At 37.7% G+C, this 10703-nt stretch overlaps 1 protein-coding gene across 1 annotated transcript in view; it reads right to left on the bottom strand.

Moving 5' to 3' along the window:
- Nucleotides 1-1294, bottom strand: part of LOC109820909 (endoglucanase 11-like) — a 3605-nt gene extending 2311 nt beyond the window's left edge. The window contains exons 1-4 of the mRNA XM_020387104.1: nucleotides 769-1294; nucleotides 564-659; nucleotides 156-356; nucleotides 4-82 (exon numbers count right to left, since the gene is read on the bottom strand). Of these exons, the coding sequence (XP_020242693.1) occupies nucleotides 4-82; nucleotides 156-356; nucleotides 564-659; nucleotides 769-975 (583 nt within the window). The 5' untranslated portion in view covers nucleotides 976-1294. The remainder of the gene's footprint in view (nucleotides 1-3; nucleotides 83-155; nucleotides 357-563; nucleotides 660-768) is intronic.

Raw genomic sequence — 10703 nt, 5'->3', positions numbered from 1 at the left:
CACTCACCGACGCATAGTAACTCTTCACCGCCCCCACACTGCTATCGTACTTCCCTCTGTACCTGTCCCCAAACTCAAACAGCTGCACCACCACACAAAATCAAAATACCTCCAATGTTCACGAATTTTGACGGCAACGAGGAGATTAATCATACCTGTTGAGCGTGGTGGAGGAGCAGGTGAGAGTAATGCGGGTCGGATTTCCTGAAGACGACCGAGGCCGCAGCCATCGCCGCGGCGGTCTCCGCTGCGAGATCCGACCCTGGGTTCTCAGCGTCGATTTTGTACGCTTTACGCGATGTAGTCATGTCCTCAGGCCTCTGCCAGCAGTAGTGGTCTGTGTCGCCGTCTCCTACCTTCGCCGTTCAAATTAAGCAAATCAATCCTTGCTCTATTACTATACGTATACTAAAAACAACAAATGCAGGTTTGCGCGAATATAAAAAGTCGTAGTATTCTTCTTCCAGCTTTCGTATATCGTACAACATTAATATCTTTATGTCAGTCCCATCAGAATTCAACAACTAAAACCCATTAATAAAGTTGAGCTGTTGGCGGCCTACCTCGGCCCAGAGCACGTTGGGGCTAGTGTGAGCCTTGATCGGCAGGCCGAACTTAACGTGGTCGCCGGCGTCGTAGTATCCCCCGACAAGATCAACCTGCACGTACGAAATTAAACAGAAACGGTATTGTGAAATTTTATTCAGCTTGGGAGAATAAAAAAACAAAAAATTGATCGACGATGAGAGATCGGTAGGGTGATATTACTCCTTGTTGGAGCCCGTCGGTGAGCCCCGAATGCCCTCGCCATCGAACGCGCTGGTTGTAAGGGAGGTGGCCGGACCGCTGGGCCTCGAAGTACAGAAGGCTTTTTGATAGGGCGTCCTTGTAATCAAATGAGGATACGGGGGCGAGAACTGAGAGAAGAGATATTGCAGCCGCAATGAAGATTGAAGGGAGCCCGTTTCTCCCCATTCTCGGTTCTGGTCACCGCTAGCGCTGCCACTGGAAGAAGCAGAGGAAATGAAGAGGGGGGTAATGTGATACAAAAGCATGTGGTCTTCACATGGGGAATAAAAGAGAGAGAGCGGGGTATTCCTTTCTTTTGGGGTTACCCTACGATTTATGTTGTTCAGTTGGAGAGATTGAGTAGCGCAAGGGGAATGGTTATCAAGGGGAGTGGTTTGCATTTAGAAGGGGTAAATTTTACAAAACACACCAAAATGTTGCGCCCGTTTGTGTGAGGATCCCCTTGATCTTTTCCAACGAAGCTCCGGATTTAATTAATATTGCCAGTTTTGATTTGTAATTGTAACTGCAGTTGCAGAGATTAGTGTAATGACTCTTGAATCATAGAAGTTTAACTTATAGTGAATGGGTTTGGAATAGGCCCCCACGTCTACCGAAAATTAACCTCAATGTTCAAAGCTTCCTTATATATAATAATTAGAACCAACGGTTCAACAGAAATACAATAGATTTGAAATTTTTAAACAAGAAAGAAGATTAGTGATCATGACCTCTGACCTTAATACGTGCAGGGGGGTGAGTTGGGGATTTTGTGGGTAAAGTTAGCGGTTTCATGGAAAATGTAAGGGGGGTTTGATGGGAAAAAGAAATTTAACGGGTATTTTTAGATAACGGTTCAAAATTCTTAGGTGTGTTTGAAAAATGTTCCGTTAGAAAATTCACCGGCTGGGCTTTCTGTCGCTCACCTACACGCACACATCCCAATTATTATTATCATTATTATTTTCTTCTAAATTATACGAAATTGGATCCTTAAGCTTCTCGCATTGGCTTGGGGCTTGGGACTTGAGAAGAGAGGAAAGGATCATATTCCGCAGGATTTGGTGGGAAAAGTGAGAGAGAAGAGATTGATGGGTACTTTGGTTGACCCGATGGAGTTGTTTAGTAAAGGTTCAAGAAATGAGGGCTCTTGTGATTTGTTTTTATTTATTTATTCAATATTTGGAAACTGAGTTCATATATATATACTATTTTTTAATTAGTCTGGAGGCAATTACTCTATTCATAGTTAAAAAGTGGAGTTGGTGTTTGGGTTTAATTCATTGGATTTTGGTCGAGTCATGGAATGGTTGGCTACTTTATGTATTACTTTTCAAATACACAAATTTATAGTTATACACGTTACAAGCAGTGGTAGAGCTACATTAGGCTCAGGGGGCTTCATCTTACCTTGAATTTTAATAAAAAAAATTAAACATGTATGATTAAATTGTTGGAACGATAGTTCTGGTATAACATTGTTCGTGCAATATTCTTTGTTTGATCAAAAACATACTCCCATTTGCTACTGATATGTTTACAATATGATATAGTATAGGCAAGTACAAATAAGTTACAGTTTAAAACAATACAAAATCAACACAAATGTTGGTTTTAGCCTTGGAAACATTGATGGCCACGAGGCACTATCGATGGTCAGTCAAGTCATTGATGGACTATAGGAAAGAATCAGAGAAATATAAACTAGATTTCAAACCATCGACGGTCTACAGTCGACCATCGATGGACTACAGTCAACAATCATAGCAATCCATAAACCAAAATTTGCACAATCGATGATCATATCTCACCATCGAGGGTTTGGACACGATTTGGCGGTTTTTGAAAGTTTTTAAGATCCAATCTCAGTCGTTCCTTAATAGTTTTGGACTTCTATTGGAACTCTGATTAGAGTATTTCTTTCCTATATTTTCAAGACCAATTTAAAGGGGAATTGAGAAAGAGAATAAATAACAAGAAGAGAGAAGGCAACTAGGGTTTGTGAGAGAGTTTGATTTGAGAATTCAACCTTGGCCTCGTTCAACTTTCATCTCGTCGCTCACAACATCGAAGGATTGTTTCAGAGAGAAGAACTATCATTTGCATTCAAATTCAACATCGCTTCTTCACGGATCTTCATCATTATTGATTTAAAGTGCAGTTTGTTAAAAGCACTGTAAGATTTTTCTAATTGTACTTTAACTATATTTGGGTTGGTTTTATATTTTAAACTTATAAGTTTGATAGCGTACTCAAGCAGTGGTAATTAAGGGTTAGCGTAATCAAGCTAAGTGAATAGAGGGTGTCTAGCTAGGGCTAGGTTTCCTCTGGTTATTGTGAGGAGTTAGGTTAGTCGATCAACTGGTTTCGGATAAATTCTAAGGTCTCGTCTATAAAGCCTACTAAATTAGGTTGTGATTTGGAAGAACTTTGGTCATAGTGAAGAATGTTCTTCGCAGAAAGGAATAGTATACGTAGGATTTTGATCCGAACCACTACAAAAATCTCGTGTTTTCCTATGTTGATTTGCTTTTGGTTTTTTGCATATTATTTCTGCTGCTTATTCTGAGTTTAGTTAAAAAATTATAGCAATTCTATTCACCCCACTCTAGGCTTGTGTCCAGTTCCAACATAATTTTTTATAGTAATATTATATGGAGACCTTAACTTTATTAAGTTTAATACTATGGATTCATATGTGTGTATGTGTGTGTGTGTGTGTGCGCGTGTGTGTGTAGAAATATGGATATGCTTGGTACCAAGCATAAGTTTTTGTGCTTGGTAGTGAGGCGTCTAATTCTCATCCACTCATTCAAATGGGGAACTACATTCACATGTATTGGGGAGAGTAGGAGAATGGGACACCTCACTACCAAGCATACCCATTTTTTCATATATATATATATATATATATATATATATATATAAGAAATATGGTATGCTTGGCGTACCAAGCACAAATTTATGCTTGATATGAATGTGTTACATCGCCTATCCACTCCCTACCCATGTGAAATGTTGATCCCAAAATTTGAATGAGTAAATAGGGGGTGTGACAACCTCTACTACTAAGCATACCCATATTTCTCTCCTACTTTATGAGTGATGGTGGCGATTGCTGCCACATAGGCTCAAGGAGAAGTATATACTATATATATACTATAATATATATATATGGATAATGGGTATCCTTGTCCGATAGGAGGGATTTCCTCCTTGACGCCTCTTAAAATCACATGACTGAGCGATATTCATGCATGATCCGCTCCGTTGAAACTTGATCTACATATTTCTAAAATCCAACACACCAAGTTTGGGGTGAATCCGTCGTCGTTCTGACCCTTCCATCGAGCCATGTGAAAAGTGTTATTCATTCAAAAACCGTTAAAATTGATACGAAGTGCGATGAAGGCGTCAAACAACGACGAGGTTCACCCCAAACTTGTGTGTTGGGTTTAGAATTATGTAGATCAAGTTCAACGGAGCGGATCATCCACAATGTTCGCTCAAATCATTGATTTTAAAAAGCCCGTCAATAGGATGGACAATCCTCCTCTATGACAACGGATACCATTAATATCTCTCTCTCTTCTCTCTCTCTCTCTATTATATATATATATATCATATATATATATATATATATATATATATATATATATATATATATTATATATATATATCATATATATATATACTATATATATAATATTATATATAGCCACGGAATATGGCGCTTATACTTGGGCCAATAGATCCTTGGTAGTGAGTGGACACATCTTGTCCATACATCACACCTGAAGTTGGTGAGGCTCCCAGCTTAAGTGCTGATGTTAGTGGACAAGATGTGTCACATCACTACCAAGGATCCTTGGTACAAGTATACCCATTTTTCTCATATATATATATATATATTATATATATATATATATATATATATATATAATATATATATATATATTATATATATATATATAACTATATATATATATATATATATATATATTATATATCCCCCAACCTCACACACACACTCTCCTTACTGTTATGCAGCGCATGGATATATATATCCCCACCACTCAGACAACACTCTCCTTACTTTATGAGGATGGTGGGGATTGTGCCACATAGGCGTCAAGGAGGAAATCCCCTCATATGACAAGGATGACTCATTAATCTCATATATATATATATATATATATATATATAATATATAAAATATATATATTATATATATAATATATAATATATATATATATATATAGAGAGAGAGAGAGAGAGGAGACGAGAGAGCGAGAGATTAATGAGTATCCTTGTACATAGGAGGCGATTCCTTCCTTGACGCCTCTAAAATCACATGATTGAGCCGATATTATGGATGATCCTCTACGTTTGAACTTGATTTCTCATATTCTAAAACCCCAACACACGAAGTTTGCAGGTGAATCCTGTCTCGTTTTGACCCTACCATCGAGCCATGCTGAAAAGTTCTATTTATTCAAAAAAACCGTTAAAATTGATACCCGCACGTGATGCAAAGCGGTTCAAACGACGACGAGTTCACCCCAAACTTGGAATGTGTTGGTTTTAGATATGCTAGATCAAGTTCAACTGAGCGGATCATCCACATGTCGCTCAATCATGTTGATTTTAGAGCGCGTCAATGAGAAGAATCCCCTCCTGATGATAAGGCATACCCATTAATCTTAATATATATCATATATATATATATATATATTATATATATATATACATATACTAATATATATATATATATATAGTATATATATATAATATATATTTAGAGAGAGAGAGAGAGATGAGACGAGAGAGAGAGAAATATGCGGTATGCTTGTACACTGTACACAGCCGATAAAAATTTTAATACGTTCGGTAGTGATGGTCACATCCTCATCCACTCGACTACTCCATGCTGTAATTTTGTTTCCCAACATACTTGACATGAACGTGAGACCTGGAGTTTACACTATCGTGACTACCATAGCACAACTTTTAATAGCTTGTGTGCGCCAATGCAATCACAAACAAACAATATGATTATCTGCTTATACGCTCACCACGATATCCGTCTCTGAGTCTCACCTCGGATACGGTGAGATCCTATCTACTACTTCACACAACGGGTTATCTCTACGTATCACCAATAACAACGTATAACACTCACCAATACAATCACTATGTAATCACAACCTTCATACACTAATCGTGTTGCGTCTCCTAGCACCCGTGCTCCTCTCATCCCTTATATATATATAATATATAATATATTATATAAAAAATATATATAGATATATAGTATAATTATATATAATATATATATATATAATATATATATGAGATTAGATGCGGTATACATATGTCATTAATGAGGAGGCATTTCCCTCATATACAATGATGTGGCACAGGCTTCACCAAAGGAATAAAGTTAAGTGAGAGCAAATGCCTTCATAAAACTACACTTGGTGGATGTCTGCCACATCATTATATGAGAGAATCCTTTCATGACATATAAGATACCCATTAATCCTCTCTCTCTTCTCTCTCTCCATCTCCTCGTTATATATATATATATATATCACAATAAAAAAATATATATATATAAAATATATATATATACTCACTATAATATATTATATCTATATATATAATTCTTAATACCAAATTTTTTTTCATTCCCGGCCCTGCGTTACAACTCTCCCTAGGCACGTCAACGACGTCACTCCTCTGGATTCTGACCCGTCTCTCACCACACCACTTCTCTCGGTGTACAAGCTGTATTACAAGTGAATCCTCACAATTAGGCCACAATATGACAATTGTCAAACTATATTCTCTCTAAACAAAGGTGCACCTCCCTCTCCCCTTCCCTGCCCCCTAACCTCCCCCTCGGGTGAGCATGTCTTTAACCAAGCAACTTATTCTCTTTGTTTAATAAGGAAAAATTGATCAATTGAGCGAAAATTGATCAATTGAGCGAGTTTTATCCTGGAGATTCCTCTAAAAATAGATCTCACAGAGCTTAGTGATCAATTTAGAACTACATCTCTTATGTAGCTATTTGACGTGATTTTTCTAGAACCGAAGGGATTAATATAACTTGTTAAGAGTTAGTTGAATGGAAGCTAGATACTTCATGTCATTTGGTGTACAATTTAGTGAAGTCATCACTAACCTTTCTCTTTACAATGATAAGTATTGAAAGAGTATTTTTTTGCAATAAAAATTACTGAGACTGACCTTCGGAACCGAATCATATAAGAGCATATAAATGATTGTTTGCTATCATATGCCGAAAAAAATATTGTGTAATATTGACGAGGAAGATGCCATCATACAACTTCAAGAATTGAAGGCAAGAAGAATGTGTTGGGGAATACCTGGGGCTACGCTAAACCCCTAAAACAGTAAGAAACGCAGTATAAAAAAATACACCAAGATATAACGAGGTTCGACAAACTTGCCTACGTCCTTGGGAGTCACATAATTAATTTCTTATTAATATAAGAAATTACAATGCAAGAACAAATCTCAAACTTGAGATCTCTAAATAAATACAATAATAACACTGTAGCTACAGTGTTAATTTCCTCTCTTAAATACCAATTCCTTCTCTCTTAAATTCTCTCTTTTATTCCCCCCTCAAATTGCGTGAAAGCTGGAGAAAAGAAAAAGAGCAGAGAGAGAAAGAGGAGCTGCCGCTACTTGGGTCTGGAGATCGAGAGAGAGAGAGAGAGAGAGAGAGAAGAAAAGGCAACATTGGGGTGCTCTGGGTTTCCCTTTTACAAGAAAACCCTAAGTGGGCTGTCGACAGCATATCCCGCACTCAAACGAGTGCTTGAGCTCACCTGATTTAACCACATCTATGTCTTGACTCTGTATGCAATGCTGAAGAGGTTGTAGCTTCACCCGACTCTTTCCGTCGGCTCTCCTCACTTAGAACCAGATCTCAAACGTCGTCAAACTTTAACTTGTTGCTTCCCGATGAGTTACTCACAGTTGTGACTGTAGCGTTCCAGCTTTCTGATAGGGAAGACAAAAGGATCAACGCTCGAACTTTCTTACCAAACTCAATTTCAACTGAACTCAATTGGGTTATGACCGTGTTGAGTTCATTGAGACGTTGTGCTACTGATGCACCTTCCGCCATTCTCAGATTGTATAACTGCTTCACCAAATGAACTTTGTTCGCAGCTGATGGCTTCTCATACATATTTGAGAGTGTTGCCATAAGACTCGCCGTGGGCTTTTCTTTCACAATATTGAACGTAACATTACGAGTCAACATCAATCTGATAACTCCGAGGGCTTGTCTGTCTAGAAGGTTCCACTCATCTTCCTTCATAGAATCCGGCTTCTTCCCTAAGAGGGCTTGATACAGATTTTTCTGATACAAATAATCCTCTATTTGTATTTTCCAGAATCCAAAATCTGTTCCATCAAACTTCTCTAATCTCACTTTTTCTTCATCTACGGTCATCGTTCCTACTTAAATCTGACTTTCTCTAAATCATTTCAGGCTCTAATACCAGTTGTTGGGAATACCCGGGGCTACGCTAAACCCCTAAAACAACAAGAAACGTAGTATAAAGAAAAATACACCAAGATATAACGAGGTTCGACAAACTTACATATGTCATCGGGAGCCACAAAATTAATTTCTTATTAATATAAGAAATTACAATACAATAGCAGATTTCAAACTTGAGATCTCCCAATAAATGCAATACCAACACTGCAGCTACAGTGTTAACTTCCTCTATTAAATACCAATTCCCTCTCTCTTAAATTCTCTCTTTTATTCCCCCTCAAATCACGTGAGAGCTGGAGAAAAGAAAAAGAACAGAGAGAGAGAGAAAGAGGAGTCGTCGCCGCTTGGGTCTCGAGATCGCGCGTGAGAGAGAGAGAGAGAGAGAGAGAGAGAGCGCAATAGTGGGGCTATGGGTTTCCCTTTTATTAAAAGGGAAACCCTAGGTGGGCTGTCGACAGCCTGTCCCGCACTTAAACGAGTGCTTGAGCTCGCTTGATTCAACCCCGTCTGCGTCGACCCGACTCTGAGCTCGCCTGATGTCGACCGAGCTCGTCTACATCTCGCCTCAACCCTGAGCTCGCTTGGAGTTCCTCGCCTGCGTTGCGTCGTCGAGCTCGCTAGAGCCAACTCGAGCTCGCCTGCTGCACTCGTCCGCCCCCAACCTCGCCTGAAGGACGCCTCGACCTCGTCGTCGACCTCGCCTTCTCAAGGTTTGGTCTACACCTGATTCCAACATAATGTTATTGTATATATGCACTATATTCTAATTTGAAATATGTTTTTTAAATAGTAATGTATAATGATTTTTAAATGCTAACGAATCATGCAAAAAAGACTATACGTTATCGTATTTAATTATTTTTTTGGACCATCTTTTCTGAAATTTCAGTCTTCGACACTGGTTATATACAAAGAGAGTATACACGCTACTTATGTTCAAAAAGAGTAAAACTCTAGTTATCGTTGGGCATTTATGGTTTCCTAGGAAATGTTTATGATACTTTTTTCTAAACAAAAGTATATTATTATTTTCCTGGTACGCCTTGTAATTGATTAAGGGGCTGTTTGGTTGTTTTCCGAAAAAAACAAGAAATGGAAATGTCACATTTTATTTGATATCATGACATTTCAAGAGTTTTCCCACATTTCATTTTTTGTATTTGTTTCGCAAAGAAATCACCCCTTGAAACCGCCAATTCACATAAAGAGACAAAAAAAGCCGCAATAGTAACAGTGCATGTGTTTTCTATTTCTTGTGTTCGTTTGAACAAAAAAAAGGGAAAAAGAAATGGAAACATTTAAATAATATGTTTAATTCCCATTCATTGTTCCAACAGTGCTTTTAAATATTAAAAATTCATTGAATTGACATTTCCAAATGTTTTCAGATGTTTTTGTTGTGAAAACACATTTCTTAAAAATGTGATGTGGCATCCTACGTGGCGTTTCATTTCTCTAAATTTCAAAACGAACCAAACTGAAGAAATGGAAAACCCTTGAAACCAAAAAGCTATGTGGCACATGGGGGATTTCTTGAAATGTGAGGTGGCGGGTGTTTTCTCATTTGTTTTGAGCAAACAAACAGACCCTTAATATTAGATTGAAACCAAGTTCTGCATCTCTCTCTCTCTCTTCCGACCTGCTTAGGGGGTGTTTGTTTCAAAAATATTTTGGCATTTGGGTGGGATTTTAAATTCTAAGATCAAGAAGTGGGTTTTTTTGGGTTTTAGAATTCCATAAAACTTGTTTGTTTCAAAACAAATTTTAGAATATCAAATCCCCAAACACTAAAAAAGTATTATATTCAAGGAATTGTGAAATCCTTTTTTTTGGGTGGGATATGTGGTGGATTTCAAAAGTATTAGACAAATTAAGGATTTCAGATTCCAAAAAAGTTTAAAACAAACAAAAATATTACAAATTATAGTATTTTAAATCCCAAAATATTGTTGAAACAAATAAAATTTTAAGAATCCCAATCCATAACAAATTACGTATGGATTTTAAATCCTATAGTGAAATTCTTATCATAAAAAAATTATAGGATTTGAAACAAACACCCCCTAAAGTTGAAGTTGAAGAGCCACAACACCCTATTAACTGGGCCACCACAGGGTTTGAAACAAATAACAATTACTATCATTAATGCCTTGCATCTGAAAATGACGTCAGACGTGGGATGAACTATAATAACTATAACAAACCAACAAATACTGTTGAAAACCGGCAATTAATTCAAAACAAGTTCCCGCGTATCACGCGCAGTCCCGGGCGACCTCCCCGTTAGAGAGTTCTTTTGTCGGTAGCACCGACACGTGCCCCCTCTCCCAACTGTATAATGCTAGATCCCGGCCATTTACTGCTACCG

This window comes from Asparagus officinalis, chromosome 8, assembly GCF_001876935.1.
Source record: "Asparagus officinalis chromosome 8, Aspof.V1, whole genome shotgun sequence".
Lineage (NCBI taxonomy): Eukaryota > Viridiplantae > Streptophyta > Magnoliopsida > Asparagales > Asparagaceae > Asparagus > Asparagus officinalis.
This window is presented reverse-complemented; position numbering and strand designations above follow the sequence as displayed.